At 35.1% G+C, this 25,300-nt stretch overlaps 2 protein-coding genes across 2 annotated transcripts in view; both read right to left on the minus strand.

Moving 5' to 3' along the window:
- LOC141301427 (uncharacterized) overlaps nt 1–17,224 on the minus strand; it is a 150,447-nt gene extending 133,223 nt beyond the window's left edge. Inside the window, exons 1-2 of the mRNA XM_073831657.1 lie at nt 16,760–17,224; nt 13,674–13,803 (exon numbers count right to left, since the gene is read on the minus strand). Coding sequence (XP_073687758.1) covers nt 13,674–13,803; nt 16,760–17,180 — 551 coding nt within the window. The 5' untranslated portion in view covers nt 17,181–17,224. The remainder of the gene's footprint in view (nt 1–13,673; nt 13,804–16,759) is intronic.
- Nucleotides 17,225–20,367: 3,143 nt separating this feature from the next.
- On the minus strand, nt 20,368–21,268 carry LOC141302147 (ecto-ADP-ribosyltransferase 4-like). The gene is made up of 2 exons (XM_073832338.1): nt 21,221–21,268; nt 20,368–21,153 (listed from the first exon to the last, which is right to left on the minus strand). The coding sequence occupies exons 1-2, from the start codon at nt 21,266–21,268 to the stop codon at nt 20,368–20,370; spliced, it is 834 nt and encodes a 277-aa protein (XP_073688439.1).
- Nucleotides 21,269–25,300: the final 4,032 nt, after the last annotated feature.

Consider the following 25,300-nt stretch of genomic DNA (forward strand, 5'->3'; position numbering starts at 1 on the left):
CTCAAACGAAGTGCAAAGTCAATATATTGTTCTAAAGTCCAAGTAGATTCGGGAAAAGGCATGAGGGAATAAATTGGCTCAGAAAGTCCTCCTCTGAAAAATATCATAAGACATACCTCATCGAAAGTAGTATGATGTGCCAGTTCAACAAAGTCCCCCACGTAGCACTCAATAGAAGAATTTCCTTGACGAAGACGGATTAACTTGGCGTCTGTACTCATATTGGCTTGATGTTCAGAAACTGCTGGGTCTGGTTGATGGTGATCTGTGTTGAAAAAGCTGCTGGATCTGTGGTAGGCGAAGTATTCTGTAACAAGCAGGACTCGACGGCAGCGTTGAAGATCCAAATGCTAGCTTTATTGAACAGATCGTTGTCAAACAGGCAGGGTCAAATACCAGCAAACAGGAACATGAAGGCAAGACAAAAGCGTAATCCAATAGACAGGCGTGGGTCAAAATCCAAGTGAGCAGTCCAAAGTAGCAAATAAAACAAAACAATGAAACAAAGAAAAACTATGACTATGAAACAAAACTATGACCATGAAACAAAACCGTGGCAAAAAACAAGGCAATGAAACAGGAGAAAACACTTAGTAGAGTCCGCTACAGCAAAACAATACTTCGCGAGGGCCTGATTGGCATGGCCCTCCTTAAATGGCTGACAAACAGGAAGTTACCACAGAAGGAAGCAGAGGGATCAGTAACAGTCAGAGTGAGTAAGGGCTCCCTCTGCTGGCCTGGCGTTACAACAAGTCATTGTCATTGAAAAATTGCATGTTTGTAAGAAACAAATCCATCATTAAGAAAACTTTTTAACTCTAAACTCTCACTTCTGGTCAAAATAGAGATATAGATATACAAAATATAAAATATGGAGTCAATAATCCATAATAACGCTTCTTCCAGTGAAAAAAGTTAATTTTATGTTGTCCACTTATATTAAAATATACCAACATATTTGTTTTAAACAGTTTTACTTATAACCAGTGCTTGATTTTTGCATATTTCTCTCCTGATTCAATGGAGTAAGCAATATTATGGATAGAGAACTCAAGGCAATAGTTTCAAGTTAAAAATGTCTTAAAGATGTATTTGTTTCTTACAAATGCACAGCTTTTCTCTTCACAAGACATTAATTGATAGTCTGGAGTGTGGATTACTGTTGTTTTTATCAGCTGTTTGGACTCTCAATCTGACGGCACCCATTCACTACAAAGTATCCATTGGTGAGCAAGTGATGTAAAGATACATTTCTCCAAATCTGTCCTAATGAAGAAACAAACTCATCTACATCTTGGATGGCCTGAGGATGAGTACATTTTCAGCACATTTTCATTTTAGGGTGAACCTTACACATCTGAATTATTATGTTCTAAAAAGTTTTGAACTTAAAAACAAGCTCATCATAAAAAAGGTGTAATCAAGTCATTGTCATTGAAAAAATGCATGTTTGTAAGAAACAAATCCATCATTAAGAAAACAATTTAACTCTAAACTGTCACTTCTGGTCAAAATACGAGTCAATATTTAATAATAAAGTTTCTTCCAGTTAAAAAAGTAAATTTTCTGTTGTCCACTTATATCAAAATGTACAAACATACTTGCTTTGAACAGTTTTGCTTATAAACAGTGCTTGATTTTTGCATATTTCTTTCCTGATTCAATGGAGTAAGCAATATTATGGATAGAGGACTCAAGGCAATGGTTTCAAGTTAAAAATGTCTTAAAGATGTATTTGTTTCTTACAAATTTCTTTTGTAGCTTTTGGATTACTTGTGGATTATTGTGTTGTTTTTATCAGCTGTTTAGACTCTCATTCTGACGGCTCTCATTCTGAAGGATCCATTGGTGAGCAAGTAATGATACACTTCTCCAAATCTGTTCTGATGAAGAAACAAACTCATCTACATCTTGTATAACTTGAAGAGTAAGTAAATTTTAGGCACATTTTTGTTTTTGGGTGAACCTTACACATCTTAATGATTATTTTCTAAAAACAAGCTCATCATAGAAAAGGTGTAATCAAGTGATTGTGAGTGGATATTTAATAAAATTTCTAAATTCCAAACAAAAAAAAAATGAGCATCATGTTACTCACCCTTGTGTTACTTTAAATCAGTATCTATGCAGAATTTTGATTTGACATTTGTTTGTCAGCATGCACCATGAGCCACACATACAACAGCCAAACAAGACGCCAAAAAAACACACAATAGTTACATTTGTATTCAAATGTCACAAAGCCGAGCTGGAGGCGGGATGTGTCCTACTTCCACAAACAAACAAACTGCCCTGTTAGCCTCATTCTCCAACATTTGTAAAGACATTGTTTAGCTAAAAGCTGTGTTTACTCTATTCGAAAACACACGTTTTGATAAAACATGACAATCCCCAGGCACTCATGCATCATTTGCTCAGATTGTGGCTTTATACAAATCTATTTGAGTGGAAAAAGTCAGCCGAGAGACTCACCGCACGTACGTTACTCCATAGGTTATATAACTTCACCTTATAAATATGTATATATGTAAATATAAAATATCATAAGGAATTAGATGTTCTTGCAGTCCGTACTTGCACTCTTCATGCATATTCAACACTGTTCTTCATTTTCCTACACACTTCAAACAAACCTTGACCTTCCCTTGAACTTCCCTGAAACCTCTACATTGTCGTAAACGGTGTACTTACATATAGTGTCGGTAACGCTGCGCTCCCTTCATGCTGTCCATGATCATGCCTCTCTGCTGTGTGCCGTAACCGTGTCCGGCTCCTTTGTGTGTCTGTCTGTAACTTGTGTGACCCAAAATGATTTTGTCATATTGCCACGTCAGTGACTGTGTGTTTGATGTGTGTTGCAGCTCTGGGTCAAACCAGAGGCACTGTCGTCTCCATGATGACTTTGCTGTCAGTCAGACGTAAAGGAGGCCTACTTTAGCCAACAATACGCCTGAGTGTGCCTTCACCTCACTGAGATTCATCTTTGCGATGTCTGTCCTCCCCCACCGCAAGCCCACGTCCTCTATTTCAAGCCCAGATTGGATCTAGCCTGATTTTACAGGGCCATGACTATCTGTGCACAAAACACGACTCCATATGCGACTCTAGGGTTGGGGAAAATTTGGAATATGAGAATTTGATTCCTTTGAAGTTCAAAGGAATTTAACAAATTTTGCATTTTGTTTGCAAGTCAAAAAAGTTTTACAAGCAATATTATAAAGTGTGAATTTTTTTTATTATTTCATAATTAAAATATTATGTATTGAATATTGTATTACATTTACATATTCTAATGATATTTTTATATATTACATTCCAAAATTAATCTATAAATAAAATATGTAAGTAATAAAATAAAATACATAGATGTAATTTACTATAATTTATTTAGTATGTTTAGATTTATTTATATAAAATAAATGTATTTATATATTTATTTCAAATATATTTATTAAATATGTTTAATTTGAGTTAAATATTAAATACTGTTATATATGGTTAATTTACATAATTTAATTAAATTATGTAAATTACCCGTATATAACAGTATTTAATATTTATTTTTTTAAATAAAAAAGAATCTACAATGAAAGTAAAAAAAAAAAAAATATATATATATATATATATATATATATATATATACAATTAAATATACACACAGATTATTCATTTTACATATTTCAACATATTTCAAATGAATATTTCTCTCTTAAATAAATTTCATGAAATATATTTAATTTTACTAAAATGCAGCTCATTTTACATATCATTTACATATCGTTTACATATTTAATATTAATTTAATACAGTTAATTTACATATGTTAATTATATATTTATATGCATCATTCATTTGTATATTATAAAATGTTACAATTCAAAAAGAGTCTACAATGAAAATCCAAAATTGATCTATACTTAAAATATACTATTATATAAACACAGATATATAGTTATTCACTTGAAATATATTTACATATTTCAACAAAATGAATATTTATCTCAAAAAATAAATTTCATTAATATATATATATTATATTAATATATATATATATTATATATTTAATTTGATTAAAATGCAGCTAATTTTACATATCATTTACATATTTAATATTAATGTAATATTAAATACAGTTAATTTACATATGTTAATTATATATTTGTATATTATAAAATGTTACAATTCAAAAAGAATCTAGAATGAAAAACCAAAATGGATCTATAATTAAAATATACTATTATATAAATACAGTTATATAGTTAATTTACATATGTTAATTATGTATTTGTAGGCCTATATTATACATTTTTCTTCATTTTAAACATATTTACGTTTTTCAACAATATGAATATTTCTCATGAATACATTTTATTAAATATATTTAATTTTATTACAATACAGCTCATTTTACATTTAATTTACATATTTAATATTAATTTAATATAAAATACACGTATATACAGTCAATGTAAATATGTTAATTATATATTTGAATATTATAAAATTTTACAATGCAAAAAGAAATTGATTTTTAGTTAAGATATGCACGATTAAAATAAATAAATAAATATATATATATGTATCTACAATTAAAATAGCATGATAATAAAATAAAATAAAAACACAGATTTTAATTTAGTTGTCAGTATATATATATATATATATATATATATATATATATATATATATATAATTAAATATAAGTATTTATTTTATTTTATTTAGTAATATATTGTATCTATTTTTATTTAATTAAATATATATTTATTTAACATATTCTAATTATATATTTTAATTACATTACTTTAAACATTAAATATATAATTTAAATATAAATTATGTAATATGGAATGTAATATATATTATAACAGAACATAATATTTAAAAAAGAGAATAAATAAACAAAAAAAAAACGATACGTATCAAAACCATACATGCATAATTCTAAAAAACTTTAATTTTTATATATATATATATACATATTTTTTTCAACCAAACCATTTTAACCATTTAACCAAAATAAATAAATAAATAAATTAATTAATTAAATAAATAAATAAATAAATAAATATGTATTATTTATTTCTGACTTTATAACTCGCAATTGCAAGTTTATTTATTTATTTTTATTTATTATTTTTTTGGTTAAAAAAAATATATAAATATAAATATAAATATATATATATATATATATATAATTTAAAAGATTTAATTACATTAATATTGATAGCATTTCAAACAGTTGTTAATATCATGTCATATCATGTGTTTTTTTTTTTTCCTGGAATTGTCCCGTTTGTGTATGATAAGGTTTTTCAGTCATTCATACTGTAAAAATTAAATTAAAAACTGCCTTCCTTTTATTTTAATTCTTATTCATTGAATTCAAATTACAACTCTGCACACCGAAATTAAAATGCATTCTCCATTTAATTCAACACTTGCTAGGTGAAGGCCCCATCTCCTATTTTTACCTCGTCTTCCATCATCACAGCATGTACAGACACCTCACATACACACATCTCTCTCTTCTAGTGTCCCGCGGCCTGCAGGCTCTGTTCGTGTCCTGTCCCACTCACTTATACACACACAATGACTGTCAGCTATAGACTCCTGATCTAACAGCACGCTGACACCACAAATGAAGCAGCTTCACGCGGCACGACTGCCAAAGCCTCTGGCCAGCTTTACTCTCTCTCTCTTTCTCATGCATACTACATCTCGAGTCTCAGCGCACTTTCCCTAGCCTTAAATGATGTATTGGTGCTTGTCAAGACTCTTCAAGCTTAAAAGAAGAGCATGAGACGCGGCTTTGATGTGCCGTCCAATTATGGCCGTATACAAGCAACAAACAGATGCACTGTCGTCCTATTACACAGACAGGTGAAGCTGGTTTACATAAGGGAGATGAGATAAGCAAACTTGTAGCAGTGATGTCAGCAAGTATTCACAGTCAAAGCAAAAATTCTGATGTACGTGGCAACAGGACACTCAGTGCAGAAAAACAAAATATAGCCCTCATTTCATCACATAATTAACACGGTGTAGGAATAAAGATATGCAACATATTTGAACATAATAATTTGAACCAATCCAAAAGGAATCTAATAGAATGCTCAACACTAAGGGTTTAACTTTATTTGGCAGTGTTATTTTAGTATTAAATACTATGTACAGTTATAGTGTTTGTTAATATTTTAAATTAGCTTTGACACTGTAAGAACAAAATCTGTAAAAACAGACAATGTCCTGTCATATTCTCTGTTGCGAGTTATATAGTCAGAATTAGTGATATAAACACAATTCTAAGAAAACATCAGAATTGCAGGATATAAACTCGCAAATTGTGAGTTGTAAAGTTAGAATTGCGAGATAAATGTGCAAATCTGACTTTTTTCGCAGAATTGTGAAATTGCGAGTTTGATCATGTAATTGTGATTTTATAACATTTATAACATAATTAACATAATTGTGAGTTAAGTCAGAATTACAGGCTATAAACTCGCAAGTGTTTTTTTTTTACCTCAAAATTGCACTTAACTCACAATTGCGAGTTTCTGTCTCACAGTTCTGAGGAAAAAGTCAGAATTGCGACAAACTGAATTGCAAGAAAAAAGTTAGAATTGTGAGAAACTCACATTTGGAAGACAAAAATAGAGATAAAAATGCAATTCTGACATGACTTCTCGCAGTTTTGAGTTTATATCTCACAGTTCTGAGAAAAAAGTCAGAATTGCATTAAAACAGTCAGAATTTTCTCACATTTGCAAGAAAAAATATAGATAAAACTCTAAAAAATTTTTGACTTTATTTTCTTGCAATTTTGAGTTTATATCTCACACTTTTGAGAAAAAAAGTATTGCAAGATATAAACTTGTATTTGTGAGAAAAATAGATAAAAATCACAATATTGACTTCATTTATCAGAATTGCGAGTTTATATCTCATAATTCTAAGAAGTCAGAATTGCATGAAAAAGCCAGAATTGCAAGATATAAACTCGCAGAATTGTGAGATACAAACTCACATTTGCAAGAAAAAAATAGACATAAAAACGTACAATTTTGACTTTATTTCTCGTAATTCTAAAAAAAAGTCAGAATTATGTGAAAAAAGTCTGAATTAGATGTAAACTCATATTTGCGAGAAAAAACAGATGAAAAATCACAATATTGACTTCATTTATCAGAATTGCGAGTTTATATCTCATAGTTCTAAGTCAGAATTGCATGAAAAAGCCAGAATTACAACATATAAACTCGCAATTGCGAAAAAATTCATAATTGTGAGATACAAACTCACATTTGCAAGAAAAAAATAGACATAAAAACGTACAATTTTGACTTTATTTCTCGTAATTCTAAGAAAAAAAGTCAGAATTATGTGAAAAAAGTCTGAATTAGATGTAAACTCATATTTGCGAGAAAAAACAGATGAAAAATCACAATATTGACTTCATTTATCAGAATTGCGAGTTTATATCTCATAGTTCTAAGTCAGAATTGCATGAAAAAGCCAGAATTGCAAGATATAAACTCGCAATTGCGAAAAAATTCATAATTGTGAGATACAAACTCACATTTGCAAGAAAAAAATAGACATAAAAACGTACAATTTTGACTTTATTTCTCGTAATTCTAAGAAAAAAAGTCAGAATTATGTGAAAAAAGTCTGAATTAGATGTAAACTCATATTTGCAAGAAAAAAATGTAGATAAAAACTTGCAATTTTGACTTTATTTCTTGCAATTTTGAGTTTCTATCTCACACTTCTGATAAAAAAAAGTTCAGAATTGCATGAAAAAATCTGAATTGTGAGATGTAAACTCACATTTGCAAGAAAAAATATAGATAAAAATTTTGCAATTTTGACTTTATTTCTTGCAGTTTTGAGTTTATATCTCACACTTCTGAGAAAAGAATTGCAAGATATAAACTCATATTTGCGAGAAAAAACAGATGAAGAATCACAATATTGACTTAATTTATCAGAATTGCGAGTTTATATCTCATAGTTCTGAGAAAGAATTGCATGAAAAAGTCAGAATTGCAAAATATACACTCGCATTTGCAAAAAAAATCTGAATTTCGAGATACAAACTCGCAATTGCAAGAAAAAATAGACATAAAAACTTACAATTTTGACTTTATTTCTCGCAATTCTAAGAAAAAAAGTCAGAATTGTGTGAAAAAAGTCTGAAACTCACATTTGCGAGGAAAAATAGGGATAAAAACAAACAATTCTGACTTTATTTCTCGCAAATGTGAGTTTATATCTTGCATTTCTGAGAAAAAAATAGAATTGCAAGATATAAACTTGCATTTGCGAGAAAAAATGTAAATAAAAATTCACAATTCTGACAAAATTTCTTCATGGAAGTTTATATCTCACTTCATTTCTCAGAATTGCGACTTTATATCTCAGAATTCATCATGCAATTCTGACTTTATAACTTGCAAATGTGAGTTTATATCAAACAACTCTAAAAAAAAAAATACATTCTGAGATGTAAAAAAAAATTGCAATTGCAAAAAAAATAAATAAATAAAAAATCAGTGGTGGAAATGGGCTTCCATAAATTTCAGTAATAGTTTTATCTCAGTAATTGTAGTACTTCAATTCAAACCTATTTCAGTTGGTTTCGTTTAGTGCAGTTTTAATATTTAAAATATAATATTTATATTTTATTTCAGCTTCATTTAAACTAACTTAACAGATTTGTTCATCTTTTTAGTTTTAGTTTAGTTAACAACAACACTGATTGTGAACGAGTGAGCAAATAGCCCATGAAGAATAAGTATATACCTTTTATACAGTGGGCAACCAGATTTTGTTTAATTAAAATATCACTTATTAACATTTTTTCCAAACTTGTATCTTTACCTACACACTGTCATACAAACAACCAGTCATTATTGACTTTTAAGTTACATAAACACATAAATATTACTTAAAAATACAAAGAACTGGTTTAATTTCAGGACAGACATCTAAAATGATGATTTGCAATAAGTGATTCAGATGTTTATTCTGTAATGATTGATTTAGTGAGTGAATTAACAGACTGATTCAAACCAGTAATTCAACTGTGTGAAAAAACCCAGCTCATACACTGTAAAAAGTGAAGAGTTGGATCAACTTAAAAAATTACTTCAATTGGTAACACCTAAAAAATTTAAGTTGATTGAACTAAGATTATTTAAGTGTGATTGACCACACTTAGATAATCTTAGTTCAATCAACTTAAATTTTTTAGGTGTTACCAATTGAAGTAATTTTTTTTAAGTTGATCCAACTCTTCACTTTTTACAGTGTATTAGGACAAAGCGGCTTATACTTTAAGTTTTTGAAAAATATTCTTATTAATTGGTTTGCATTTTATTTTTAATTTATTATAATTAAAAATATTATTATTAATTGGTTTGCATTTGTTTGTTTTTAATCCACTGAAAAGAACCAACTCATTTTGTGAAATTAGATTACACTGCTTGCGCTGTAGGCTATGTTCCTGATACACTAACAGAACCAGACAACCCCGGTTGTGTTGTGTTTTCTCTGCAGCTCATTGGAAAGATGGTTTTAATCACATCAAATTCACTTCAGACTGCAAACTCACATTCACAACTTCTGTGAAATACTAATTCTTTTTCTGCTGTGCCATGAGCGGCAGATACACATTGCATTATACTAATTACTGCATGCCTTTTATGTACGATATCTGCAGTTAAACAAATAAAGAAATGCCACTGAAAGGGCACAGAAATGCGGACATTCCTTCAGGCTTGATAAGCATCCCGAACAGAAAAGGTCAACGTCTCCAGAGACTCTAGAAATACGGAAGACTGATGAGACGGGATTCACACATCAAAAGAGACAAACGGCAGCATCCTCAGCACCTCTGCCTATCTATCCAAATGTGTTGATGCCAAGCAAAAACTCCCACTTTGCCTGTTCTCGTTGTTTCCAACACCCACTGTGACACCTACTACTGACAAAATTTCAGTGAAATTATTCAGACAAAAAAATTTATTGTAAATAGAGTGTTTTTACAAGGTGTCATCATTCGGCCATATTGGCACTGAACGTAAACAGTGCTACTGAAACGAAGAACACTTGCATGTTTTGCTGATTATTTCAGCTGAAAATGGTCAATTATTATGTTTTGGGCTGCACTAATTGTTCAAAGCGGGAAAAATATTTGGAGTGCTATAGACTGCCAAAAGTTGTAACAAATCAAGGAGAAGAGTGCAAAAAACTGTTTGAGGAACAAAAGGCGTTTGTGGTTGGCCAAACTGAACCAGGATTTCCAGGGCAAGAATCTCGACAACATTCATGTTTGTGCTTATCATTTCCGGTCAGATAGGTGAAATATTAGGCTAATATCTTAATTAATACTGCTTGTATGTAGGATTTAGCAGCTTCCACATCTTTTTTTCCATAGTTTAGAGCAGAAATTAGCAGAACAACGTATTCAGTAGTTCATTAACCGTGCAGTCCATGCTGTTGTTAACATCTGAGTATCGCCAATATGGCCGCATATAAGGGCAACCGAACAAATTCTGACATAAGTGCAAACCCTATATAGAAGGAGAGAGTAGGGACGTTTGCAACACTTTTTGCATTTCCTTTAGTTTCTAGTTTCAGATACTGTTTGTATTAGAAAGCCGAAAGTTTAATAAAATAAAGCTACATCTGTCAGCTACTGTCTGTCCCATATTGCTGCAACATGTGTACATATGATAATATACGTACAATTTACACTTGAGGGGACAGTTGCAACATTCAATAAAATGTAATTAAATCATTTTGCAATTTCTTTTTTTATTATTTGTGCAATAAGGTAAATTGGCTGTATAAAAACAAAGAATAGTAAATGAAAAACATTCTTAAGTAACACGTAGATTTTTAAGCTATTTACTTAAAAAAGGAGAGATACCTAACTATTAAAGGGGTTGATTATTATTATTATTATAAAATTACAATTACAGTCAAGCCCGAAATTATTCATACCCCTGGCAAATTCTGACTTAAAGTTACTGTTATTCAACAAGCAAGTTTTTTTTTACTGGAAATGACACATGCTTCTCCCAAAAGATAAAAAGACGATGTACAAGAGGCATCATTGTGGGAAAAAAATATTTCTCAGCTTTTATTTACATTTGAACAAAAAGTGGCATGTCCAAAATTATTCATACCCTTTGCAAACTGTCACAGTCTTTGGGAAAATCCAAAGTTCTATACCATTCCAAATAGTCCAAGCTGTTCTAAAGCATCCTAATTACCCTGATTCATTGGGAACAGCTGTTTTAATCAACTCAACAGGTGAAAAACAGAAGCTCTCTGCTGTTGGTTTGTGGACAGTCGTGGCTAAGACAAAGGAGCTCACTGAGGACCTGCGGCTGCACATTGTGGCTGCTCACAAGTCAGGAAAGGGCTATAAGACCATATCTAAATGTTTTGAAGTTCCAGTGGCTACAGTGCAAAGTACTATTAAAAATACAAGACATTCTGCACTGTGAAAAATCTCAGAGGACGTGGTCGGAAGCCAAAAGTGACACCTGTGCTGGCCAGGAGGATAGTGAGAGAGGTAAAAAAGGATCCAAGGATCACCATCAAGGCCATCCTGATGAATCTGGGCTCTGCTGGTGGCAACATCTCAAGGCAGACAGTCCAACGGACACTGCACACCACTGGGTTCCACAGACGCAGACCAAGGAGGACACCACTTCTCCAGATAAGGCACACAAAACCTGCTTGGCCTTTGAAAATGCTCACCTGGACAAAGAAGAAGACTTTTGGTCTTCTGTTTTATGTCAGATTAAATAAAAATTCAATTCTTCAATTGTCAAAAGGAAAAGCCTTCAACCCTTAAGAACACCATCCCCACTGTCAAACATGGTGGTGGGAACCTAATGTTTTGGGAGTGTTTTTCAGCCGGTGGACCAGGGAACCTAATCACAGTAAACAGCACCATGAAAAAGGACAAAACACACAGCAAAAGGTTTGCAGACAAAAACATTAACATTTTGCTTAACTTAAATCCAATTGAGAATCTGTGGAGGGAGCTAAAGATCAGGGTGATGGCAAGGAGACCCTCCAACCTGAAGAGTTGGAGCTCATCGCTAAAGATGAATGGGCAAAAATACCAGTGGAGACATGCACAAATCAGGTCAGGAATTATAGGAAGTGTCTGATTGCTGTAATAGCCAATAAAGGCTTTTCTATTGATTATTGAGAAGGGTATGAATTTGGGACATGCCACTTTTTTTTTCAAGTGGAAAAAAAAGATGAGTAATATTTTTTTCCACAATGATGCCTCTTGTACATTGTCTTATCTTCTGGGAGATGTCTGTGTCATTTCTAAAAACAAACAAACAAAGAAAAAACATGCTTGTTAAATAAAAGTAAAAACTAGGGATGCACCGAATCCAGGATTCGGATTCGGCCGAATCCTGGGCTTTTTGCGGGGTTTGGTTTCGGCCGAACCTTAGATTTATTTTCCACCGAAACCGAACCCTAGACTTGCACTACGACGTCACACGGCCGTTGATTACGTGAAGGTGTTTACATACGACCCGTTCGAATGTAGTAGGCTGTAAGAATCTGAAAATGGAACTCGTAAGCAAAAAAAGTTTTGTTTGGCAGTACTTTCAACCAAAAGAAGGCGATTCAAGTCGAGCTTTATGTTCAATTTGCAATGCCAATTTGTCTAGTGGTGGCAAGGACCCTAAGCAGTACACAACATATCGCCGATGTTAAAACATTTGCGTCTAAAACATCCAAAAGAATACGAGTTGTGCATGAAGGAATCTACAGACAGCAGCCAAAATGCAGCAACTTCAGGTACGGCAGCTGGACAGTCACAGCTAAAAACGTGTGATTAAGGATGCGAGTAGGATTCGGTATTCGGTTTCGGATTCGGCCGAATCTTAAACAGTGGATTCGGTATTCGGCCGAACCCCAAAAATCTGGATTCGGTGCATCCCTAGTAAAAACTTCTAAATTCTAAGTCAGAATTTGCCAGGGGTATAAATAATTTCAGGCTTGACTGTATGTAATGTTATGGCAAGCTTTTAAATCAATGTTGTAGCAAGGGACAGCATGCTGGGTCCCTACAGTGATAGCCATGATAAAATCGGTATATTAGCTTGACACAATATCATTGACACACGCTAGCTATGCCTATTAGAAGCTCAGAAAGCACTGATTAAAATGTTTTTACAAATGCGTCACACAAACAACTTGACCAAAAATCTTATCTTAAAAAAAAAAAAATACTCTTTTACCATGAAAATTATTTTTTGTACAAGGAATGGTCACATGTGTCTGAGGGGCCAATAAAGCATGTGCAGTATGAATATTATCACTGTATCTTATTCCTGCTTGAAGAAAAAAGGGATGTTGCAACTGCCCCTTGTTGCAACCATCCCCACTCTCCCCTTCTGAGCACAGCTCACAAAACAGAACATTCTATGTTAGCTAACCTAAATGTGACCACAACTTAAAACAATATTAAATAGCTTTTTAACCAGTAGTTTAAAGCCTGACATCGTGCTCTATATAGAACTAGAGTATTAGGCCCTTTCAGGCTCTCATTCATTATGCAAAACGACTCAGGGGGAGCTGGGGGGACAGATTGCGGCAATTACAGTGCAAGGGATGAGAAATCTTACCTTGTGTCAAAAAGTGGGTCTGTGTACATAGGTAGAAAACAAACCGCGTCTTGTCCCTTGGACAGCGCGTTCTCTTGGCTTTGCGCTGGTTTAGTTTGTCCTTGCTTCTTGTTTCCTCCAGCTGAGCCATCTGTGTGAGAATAACGTCACATAGAAACTTCTACTTTTAGGAAACAAATATCTTTCAGACACCTTTGAAAAGTTTACTTCGATGCTGTATTTGAATGTAATGATGATTCATTTGGCACTCTGTCTGAAATGAATCATTTGAAGTGTTTTGGAATGATTCGGTCAGTAAGAAAGAACGTGTTTCGGATCTAATGGCTATCAAACAAAATAGTTCATTTAAGAAATGCATTAAACGTCTGCTAAATCAAAGGATAATCCAATCTTTTGAAGAAGAAACATTATTGTATATCACACATAAGCAAACGTACACTGGTTCGTTGTTTACATTTGTGACCCTGGACCACAAAACCAGTCTTAAAGGCGTAGTTCACTTTCAAAACAAAAATTCTGAAAGTTTTTTTTTTGAAACTTTTGAAACCCCCTTGTCATCCAAGATGTTCATGTCTTTCTTTCTTCAGTCATAAGGAAATTATGTTTTTTGATGAAAACATTTCAAGATTTATCTCCATATAATGGACTTCGATGGTGCTCCTGAGTTTGAACGTCCAAAACGCAGCTTCAAAGGGCTCTAAACCATCACAGCCGATGAAAGAAGGGTTATTTAAGAAAAATACAATTTATATACTTTTTAACCTCAAATGCTCGTCTTGTCTAGCTCTGTGTGTACTCTTGTGTAGAGATTAAAATGTATATAAATTGTAAATATTTTTAGAAAATAACCAATCGTTTCGCTAGGTAAGACCCTTCTTCCTTGGCTGGGATCATTTAGAGCCCTTTGAAGCTGCATTTACACTGCATTTTGGAAGTTCAAAATCAGGGGCACCATAGAAGTCCATTATATGGAATGTTTATAATTTACATAATTTCTTTACAACTGAAGATCTCGGATGACAAGGGGGTGAGTACATTATCTTAATAATATTACATTATTACATTTTTAGTCTAGTATGCATTGCTAAGAACTTCATTTGGACAACTTTATAAGCGATTTTCTTAATATTTAGAATTTTTTTTTTACAGATAATGTGCTCACCCCCTTGTCATCCAAGATGTTCATGTCTTTCTTTCTTCAGTCGTAAGGAAATTATGTTTTTTTTAAGGAAAACATTTCAGGACTTCTATGGTGCCCCCGAGTTTGAACTTCCAAAATACAGCTTCAAATGGCTCTAAACGATCACAGCCGAGGAAAAAAGGGTCTTATCTAGCAAAACGATTGGCTATTTTCTAAAAAACAATTACAATTTATGTACTTTTTAATCTCAAATGCTTGTCTTGTGTAGCTCTGTGTGTACTCTGTGTAGAGATTTTAAAAAAATATAAACTGTAAATGTTTTTAGAGAATAACCAATCATTTCGCTAGATAAGACCCTTCTTTCTCGGCTGTGATCATTTAGAGCCATTTGAAGCTGTATTTCGGAAGTTCAAACTCGGGGGCACCATAGAAGTCCATTATATAGAGAGAAATCCTGAAATGTTTTCCTCAAAAAACATCATTTCTTTACGACTGAAAAAAGAAAGACATGAACATCTTGGATGACAAGGGGGTGAGTACATTATCTGTAAATTTTTGTTATGAAAGTGACTGGTACTGAACCAGCTGGACTAGCATAAACCAGCAAAGGACCAACATACGCTAAAACCATCAAAACCTACCTAACCAGCATATGCTAACAAACCAGCTTTCAGGTTTCAGATGATGTATCTCAATTAAAAAAAAAAAAAAAAAAAAAAACCTTACGGTTTTGTAATCCAGGGTCACATTTAGGCAACAAACGAACTTTTTGAACGTTCATTTTCCAAAGAACTAACGTTAAATTTCGGTAATTAAATTTCTTATCAAATGTTAGCAAACGTCTTTATAGCTAATATAAATGTGTGTTGTTTTGGTGAATGTGTTAGCAGACTGTTCCATTCAAAAGTCATATGTTTACCATAGCTAAAGGGAAGTAAACAAAATAATTATTTAATGCACAAACAAAAAACTTTTTACTTCATTATTGTTTTTTAATTCTCTCTGAGGCTGTAAATGTACTGGTCTTTTTTACCAAACATATCGAGCGCCCTCTTCAGGTGCCAAATCAAACAGCTGTTGATTTAAAATCATAAAGCGTCCGTAAAACAAGACTGAGGGTTAAATTGCTAACAATGTTCTAGCAAGGTCTTCTATAAGGGTACAGACGGTTGATTAATTGCATGAATAAATCATAAGACCCTTATAGCTTGAGTAATAGCTCAGCTATCCTGATAATGTGGCCTGTTTATCATCCTCACATTAATCTGTCTACATCAAACTGCAAGATTAAGCTAAATTAGCCAACAAGCTTAACCTAGACAGTTAGTTTGAGGCCATATGCTGGGTTTTGCCCCTCACTGCTTGTCGCCCAGTCTATCCGGTAATCTCCTCAGAGGGGCGGATTTAAGCTGGCTATTTTCTGCCAGCTCTTAGTGGGACACGCTGGCTTAAACTGACTTTGTGGGCCATACAGACCTGGTTGGTGTCTATATACTTCCATGCTAGTCGGCTGTGGCTTTAACTACTCTTTAAGATTAGATTAAGATAACAAACCTCAGCGATTTGCAAAGGTGTTTGTGAAGGCACCGAGGCTTTGCATGGATGCAAGATCCACATTTTTACCAATGCCAACCTCGAATATGTTGAGAGAATTCATGTTTAAGTCATATTTTACATACAAATCTGATAATAAGAAATATTGATTTATTTAAATGAAAATCTTTAGGAGCATTAATTATTGTGCTGTTTTTGTATTAATAGTCATTTTAGGATAACATCTCTGTTAAGCCTACATTTAGGAGTATTATTTATTGCTATTTTTGCATTAAAAATCATTTAAAAAGAAAGAAAGACTCACAATTTGAAGTGAAATGGGACCTGGATCTGTTTTCATGAGGTTCGCCCACCTTTGATCTAAACACACAGCCTATAAAGTCTCACTTACCTTCACAATCCAGCAGGAAGCAGGTAAGCAGGTGAGGACACACTTCCTCCAGCACTGAGCAGAAGGCGTTGAATGCACAGGGGCCCTTCTGGGACAGCTGATCCAGGAAGAGCTCTGCTCGTTTCTTGTTGGAGTCTTGACCCAGTATCTCTTTGTATTCCCCGAGAGAAAACACCTTGTCATACACCAGGTACGGCAGCACCTTGTTGACATCCAATTCCTTCAGGATCATCTCCCTATGTTGCTTCAGGACCCTAGCGACCCATTTCTTTCTCTTCCTGTTGACAGGCTTTCTTCCTTTAGTCCTCTGTCTTTTATTCTTTTTGATAAACCACTTCTTAGTGCCACTTCCAAACATCTTCACATTGAGGATTCCCACTAAGACGTCTTGAACAGTTCCAGTGAGGAAAGGAAAGTGCATATTTTCTTTTATGACCAATTCATGATCATTGTATGTTCAGCTCGTATTTGTTGTGACACCCAAAATGACAGCAGGACAAGCTGGACAGAGATAAAATACGTGCTTGGTACTTACAGATGGTAATAGGATTACCTTTGTGTTAAGTAGACTACGGTTAGATCGATCTGTCTATTGCTAGTTTGAAAGCATAAATGTATATGAAACCTGAGGTACAATCTGTTTTTTTTTGTTTTTTTTTGTGTAATAAAAAAATAATAATAAGAAGAAAGGACATTTTTTTAAAACAATGTGTGCTGTAGTCAGTAAATATCCTGATTGCAGTAGAAGACTCTTACCAATAGAGGGAAGCATAGTTACAATCTTGACTGTTGGTTTCTTCTGTTATTTATTCGGCTCAGGATATTAAACATGCAGAAAATCTCTGCGAACCAGTGTTATTTTAGTATAATTGAGATCATTTTATAGTTTTATTGTTAGGCCTATTTTGAATTCGGTTTTATTTCTTAATATTTTCCGTTTTCTTTTTTAGTTTTGGTTCAAGTTTTACTAATTTTGTTTACTAATTGGTGTTTTCGTTTTATCGCTGTCACTTGTAAATTTAATGTCTGGCTTCCTGTCTCATATTTTTTAGCTCTTCAGCTCGTTTTGCTGCTTGATATTGCAAATTGGTATGTCTTACCATATTATTTTAACGTGTTATCTTAATTATAAATACACTGGCTTGTAGTGGAAACAGTTTTACCGTTTACTGCACTTTGTTATTCTTTTAGTACAGCCGCTAATGAACCGGAAGTCTTGCACATTCACAGAAAACGGCTTTCAGCGTTGAAAAACAAGGTGGGTATTGTAACCCTGCTGTGAACTACTGTACATTTAACAACACTAGTGTGTTGAATTGTGGTTTTAGAAATGGTTACATCTATCTATCTATCTATCTATCTATCTATCTATCTATCTATCTATCTATCTATCTATCTATCTATCTATCTATCTATCTATCGCATTCCTGCTTGTCTAATTGTGTCCAAAGAGCTTTATTCATTTTTGTTTATCAAGTGCCTATGCGACCCTGGTCCACAAAACCAGTCATAAGTGTACATTTTTCGAAATTGAGATTTATACATCATCTGAAAGCTACATAAATAAGCTTTTGGGGCAGCCGTGGCCTAATGGTTAGAGAGTCGGACTTGCAACCCAAAAGTTGCAGGTTCGAGTCTCAGGTCCGGCAGGGATTGTAGGTGGGGAGAGTGAATTACCAGCGCTCTCTCCACCCTCAATACCACGACTGAGGTGAGTCCCTTGAGCAAGGCACCGTACCCCCAACTGCTCCCCGGGCACCGCAGCAATGGCTGCCCACTGCTCCGGGTGTGTGTTCACGGTGTGTGTGTGTGTGTGTGTGTGTGCGCACTTGGATGGGTTAAATGCAGAGCACAAATTCCTAGTATGGGTCACTATACTTGGCCTCATGTCACATCCTTTCCTCCTTTCCTTTCCATTGATGTATGGTTTGTTAGGACAATTGGACAATATTTCGCCAAGATACAACTATTTGAAAATCTGTAATCTGAGGGTGCAAAAAATCTAAATATTGAGAAAATCGAATGTTCAAATAAAGTTCTTAGCAATGCATATTACAAATCAGAAATTAAATTTTGATATATTTACGGTAGGAAATTTACTAAATATCTTTCCTTTATATCCTAATGATTTTTGGCATAAAATAAAAATAAATAATTTTGACCCTTACAATGTGTTTTTGGCTATTGCTACAAATATACCCGTGCTGCTTTAAGACTGGTTTTGTGGTCCAGGGTCATAAATGAGTTTTAGCTGGCCTACTAAAGTTGATAATGACATTTATTTACACAGTATTTTAGTTTGTCTTGTGTATTTTATTGAATCAAATTTTAAGCTATCACATATAATGTGCCTCTCACATGTTACGATGTACCCTGGGCATGCTGTGACATTTTACTTACCTTGATAAATAGAAAATATATACAATGTGTATTTGAAACAAGACCACATAATTGTACATAAAGTTGAAGTCAAAAGTTTACATACACCTCGCAGAATCTGCAAAATGTTCATTATTTTACCAAAATAAGAGGGATCTTACATAATGTATGTTATTTTTTATTTAGTACTGACCTGAATACGATATTTCACATAAAAGATGTTTACATATAGTCCACAAGAGAAAATAATAGTTGAATTTATAAAAATGACCCCATTCAAAAGTTTACAGTTCAAAAGTTTTGATTTTTTTGTTTAGTGATAGTTGTTCATGAGTCCCTTGTTTGTCCTGAACAGTTTAACTGCCTGCTGTTATTCAGAAAAATCCTTCAGGTCCCAACAATGACTGTATGATTTTGAGATCCATCTTTTCACACTGAGGACAACGGAGGGACTCATATGCAACTATTACAGAAGGTGCAAATGCTCACTGTTGCTCCAGTAAAAATGGTGATGCATTAAGAGCTTTTTGAATTTGAAGATCAGGGTAAATTTAACTTCTAAAGGGTAGTACTAAATGAAGAAAATATAATATTTAGCCAAAAATGTACACATCTTCATTCTGTTCAAATGTTTTCACCCCTAGCTCTTAATGCATGTTTTTTCCTTCTGGAGCATCAGTGAGTGTTTGAACCTTCTGTAATAGTTGCATATGAGTCCCTCAGTTGTCCTCAGTGTGAAAAGATGGATCTCAAAATCATGTAGTCATTGCTGAAAAGGGTTCAAATACACAAAAATGCTGAAAAACCAAAGAATTCGTTGGACCTGAAGGTTTTTTCTGAAGAACAGCAGGCAAGGAACTCATGAACAACTATCACTAACAAAAAAAAACACAGCTGTGGATCATTCAGGATCAACTCAATATTAAGAATCAAGTGTATGTAAACTTTTGAACAGGGTTGTTTAATAAATTCAGCTATTATTTTCTCTTGTAAACTATATGAAAACATCTTTTATGTGAAATATCTTATTCAGGTCAGTACTAAATAAAAAATATCATGCATTTTGTATGATCCCTCTAATTTTGGTAAAATAATGAACATTTTTTAGACTCTGCCAGGTGTATGTAAAATAACTTCTTTCCTCTTCCCAATACAGTATCAAACTGTCCCTGTATCTTACTGAGGTAAATTTGTAAGTTCAACAACAAGAAACATACAGTATCTACAATTTAGCAGGTAAACACTTTGAAAAATAATGTTAAAATGAGTAAAACATTAAAACCCACAACATGGTTTCCACTATTAAACAACCTACAGTTCAGGTCACTGATTTTCCCAAAGCTTTCCAGCGTGAACACGTTGTCACACCAGAGATCATTCTCATCTGTTCTGTTTCTGACATCAGTGACTTTAAATGTCTCGTACGGAGGAATCAGCACCTCGTCCTCATCAGGAAACTTTGAATAGTTTGCCACCTCAGCTCCTTCACAAGTGTAGATTTCAAAACAAAACGTATTTCCGAATTCTTCTGCTACTGTACGATTAAGAGACGAGGATGTAAATGAGCCAAAACGAACAAATGTGTTCAGAACATCGCTATCAAACTCAGCATCTGTGCCACGATAAGTCAACTTACAACCATGTTGTGTTTTCTTCAGAATCTGTATCGCCTCAGTTAACAGAAAGTGAAGTGAATACCATGGGAATGTCATGTTTTGGTATTTTTCTTTCTCACTACGAACTGCTTTATTGAACTCACTATATACGTCCTTATCAGTGTACACGTAAATAGCGATTGAATGATTCTCTGTCAAGTCATCTTCTGGTGCCGAAGCATTGTTTTTAGCTTCTTGCCATGCCATTTGAAATTCAGCCGAGTTATTGAGTTCCTTCTCTAGGTATTCTGTCATCACCAGGTTTTCCATTTCCTTTGTACAGCCGTCATACTGGTCATCAACAGAGTTCTGGGCCATGTTGAATGGATAGATCGGTCCTTCAGCAGTAGCTCTGTGATTCTGTAGGAATCATAATCACATTATTAGTATTCATATCTGTAATATTCATACTAAAACACAAGCTTACCTGTTCTAGAGCAGCTGAAATGAGAAGAGCTTCAATGATCAGCAGCATCTTGATTTAGTCAAATATCTCAGAGATTTGATGCTGAAAAGCAAGAAAAACAACAAGGGTTTCATAAATACTAAATCTAAGACTCCAGTGGGAGTATGTGCATAGATCATCTTAATACAGTTTTATATACAGTCAAGCCCGAAATTATTCATACCCCTGGCAAATTCTGACTTACTTTCATTCAACCAGCAAGTTTTTTTTTTTTGATTAGAAATGACACATACGTCTCCCAGAAGATAATAAGACGATGTACAAGAGGCATCATAGTGGAACAAATTACTACTCATCTTTTATTTACATTTGAACAAAAAGGGGCATGTCCAAAATTATTCATACCCTTCTTAATAATCAACCAGCCACAGTGTGCTCTCAGTCTAATACATTGGACCCACGTAAGTCTGATCAATTACCCGCACTTCCTTAGACCATGGGCTTATGCCTCCACCCTGTGAAAAACCGATCATTGATGTGCAGGTTAATGAGTATGGAAATGCAGAATGGCCTGATTCCCCTCCATGGCCAGAGACAGGGGAACCACAGCCTCAGGCTGTCAGTAGTGAGCCCATTATTGACATTCTGGACAAGATGATGAGTGAGCTTCAAGTTCTGAAACAAGCTGCTGTTAGTAAGAATAGACCTCTTGTTGCACATACTCAAAGCCCTCCTATTAGTAAAGATGGCCCATCGATAGTAAATACAAGCAGGATGCTTCCAGGCCATTCGAGTCAACAACAAGACTTCCAACCTCAGCCACCTCTTCGAGCCAGTTCAGCATATAACTCAGAGCAGTACACAAATTACCTTGAAGGTGAGCCTGCAGTGATCTCACAATCATACCTGCCAAGGAGGCCCCATCCAAGAACTGTAATCAATCCTCTGCCTCAGATCCTTCCACCTTCCGAGCCGTCATACCGAGGTCCGATGCCATCAATCCCCTACTTCAGTCGCAGAGACCCCAGTGAGTTTGCTAGGATGAAGATAGCTGTAGAGAATCTACTGCCCCCAGATGGGACATAGCTCTTTAAATACCAAATCCTTGTGGATCACTTGAAGTTGGAAGAGGCAAGGCTGATAACAGATTCATATCTGAACTCCACCAGACCTTACAGCAATACCATGGCAGCTCTTAATCTGAAGTTTGGCCAGCCCCATCAGATGGCGTTAAATAAAATAGCCAGTGATATGGATTCACCTGATATTCGACAAGGTGATCAGGCTGCCTTTGAGAAGTTCGCCCTACAGGTCCAAGCACTCGTGGGCACCCTTGGTCCCCCAGGAGAGATAGAGCTACAGTGCGGATCACACGTAGCACGCTTGCTGAGCAAGTTACCGACCGAGATGAGAGCTGAGTTCAGACTCAGCAAGTTCCATTAACCAGGAACAACTTATACTCTCACTGATCTCTCTGAGTGGCTGCAATATGAGCCGTGGTGCCAGGAATATGATGGTTCATCAATGGCGAAGAACACCAAGGAGATACAAGGGCTTAGACAGGAGCCTTGGCAGAAGAGGTGGACCACTTCTGTACTACATGGATTCAGAGAGGCAATGGAAAGAGAATTTCCACCTGCACAAATGAATCCACCCGCCAAGACCAGAACTGCGCCTTACTGCCCATTCTGTAACAATTCAGAGCACTTCTTAAGCCAATGCACAGAAGTTGTAAAATTGACTACAGACCAGCTATCAGAATGGATCCGTACCAATCGAAGGTGCTGGCGATGTGCTAGAGCTCACCAAGCAGCCCAGTGTAATCTGCGGAAACCTTGCAGCATTTGTCAGGGGAAACACCTACCAGTGCTGCACGAAGTAAATTCCAAGACACCTAAGACTGTGGTCAAGTCAACTAAAGAGGAGAGCTGTCTAGTGAATACTTCCTCTGAAGTGCTGTATGTGGACAAACCAGTAGATATCAGTCGTGTGCTTTTAAAGGTTATTAAAGTACTGCTCCACCATGGTAAGCGCACTCTGAGCACCTATGCCATCCTGGACGATGGCTCAGAGCGGACTATGCTCTTACCAGCAGCAACACACCACCTTGGCCTCCGAGGAGAGCCAAAAGACCTGGCTTTGCGGACTGTAAGTCAAGATATTCAAGTTCTTCATGGGTCCAAGGTGTCATTCCGTATCTCCCCCGCCGATAAGCCTCAGTACAGCTTTCTCATCACTGGTGCCTTCACCGCAGAACATCTTGGTCTTGCACTTCACTCTTACCCCATGAACAAATTGCAAAGAAGTTACAAGCACCTTGTGGGCCTCCCAATACAGGCATTCGAGCAGGCACAGCCCTTGCTGCTAATTGGAGCGGATCACCATCACTTGATTACTCCTTTAAAGCCAGTAAGGTTAGGACCCCCAGGAGGACCAGCAGCCCTGAAGACAAGATTTGGGTGGACGTTACAGGGTCCCAGTAGATTTGTTGAGCAGTCCATTCGGCCACAGCAGTGTTTATTGACCTCAACCATTCCCCAAGTGACAGAGCAAGAACGTTGAGAAACTATGGCAAATGGACGTACTTCCTTTCAGGAATGAAAAAAAAGTCACCAGGTCATGACATGACCAAGAGGCCATTAACATGCTTGAATCAAAGACCACCCGAGTTGAAGTGGACAGAGTCTTACGTTATGCCACCCCGCTGCTTAGGCACAAAGATATGCCCCTTTTCCAAGCCACAAAGGAAATGGTAATTCCCAGTCTCCGGAACACTGAACGGTGCCTCACTAAAAATCCAGAAAGAGCCAAGGCATACAATGGTATATCCCTCACCACATGGTGACCCACAATAATAAGAACCACATTGTGTCGCTGTTTCGCTGTTTCCCTTGTTTCCTGTTTGCCTTGCTGCAGAGTGGTCTGTGTTTGTTGCTCCCTGTAACTTCATTTTTCTGTTGGAATCTTATTGTTAATTCTGCTGTTTTAAATTGATAGATATAGCTTAACTTCCACCAAATTTCTGATATCATCCATCAAACTAATCTGACTAATTTGATCGTTTGCCTTATTCTATAATCGCGAGTGCAGCGCGTTAGCCTTCCATTTAGCCAGTTAACTTGCCTCTCGCACTCCATTCATGCTTTTAACTCTTGTTTTACTATTGTAAGCATTGCATTAGCCGGTTAGCTTGCCATCCATGTTCCATTCACGTTTTTTTTCTCTCGTATTAAATATCGTTAGTAAGTTACTCCTTTAGCTGGTTCCATTCCGTTTTTTCTGCCCCTGATCTGTTCTTCAGGAATTCATCCAACAACAGTGGTAAGTTGGAATCATTCTACAATCACGGTGAGTAATGGCTTCTTCTTCTACTATTGTTGTCTGCATCGCTTGCCACATGTATAGCTTATCTATCTCTGTCAGCAGTGAGCCTTATACATGTGATAAATGCAGGAATATAGCCAGGCTGACAGAGAAGATTTCAGAAGTAGAATCACGCATCCAAACTTTACAAGTGCTAATGATAAATCCGCCATGACGTTTGTACTGGCTACTGTATACAGGCCACCAGGGCACCATACAGACTTTATTAAAGAATTTGCTGATTTTCTATCCGAGTTTGTGTTGGCCGCAGATAAAGTCTTAATAGTGGGTGATTTTAACATCCATGTTGATAATGAAAAAGATGCATTAGGAACAGCATTTATAGACATTCTGAACTCTATTGGGGTTAAACAACATGCGTCAGGACCTAATCATTGCCGAAATCATACTCTAGATTTAATACTGTCACATGGAATTGATGTTAATGACGTTAAAATTCTGCTGCAAAGCGATGATATCTCAGATCATTATCTAGTCTCTTGTATACTCCAGATAGCTAAAACTGTAAATTCAACTCCTTGCTACAAGTATGGTAGAACCATCACTTCCACTACAAAAGACTGCTTTGTAAGTAATCTTCCTGACTTATCTGAATTCTTCAGTATATCCAATAGCTCAGAAAAACTTGATGATGTAATAGAAACTATGGACTCTGTTTTTTCTAGCACTTTAGATACAGTTGCTCCAGTGTGCTTAAAAAAGATTAAGAAAAACAGT

Source organism: Garra rufa, chromosome 25 (genome assembly GCF_049309525.1).
Source record: "Garra rufa chromosome 25, GarRuf1.0, whole genome shotgun sequence".
In the NCBI taxonomy this organism is placed as follows: Eukaryota; Metazoa; Chordata; class Actinopteri; order Cypriniformes; family Cyprinidae; genus Garra; species Garra rufa.

Bases quoted from the DNA above. Each gene is read 5' to 3' on its own strand.
- LOC141302147 (XM_073832338.1), bottom strand. From the start codon at position 21,268: ATGCTGCTGATCATTGAAGCTCTTCTCATTTCAGCTGCTCTAGAACAG. The intron at 21,154-21,220 runs GTAAGCTTGTGT...TGATTCCTACAG, and splicing joins TTTCAGCTGCTCTAGAACAG to AATCACAGAGCTACTGCTGA.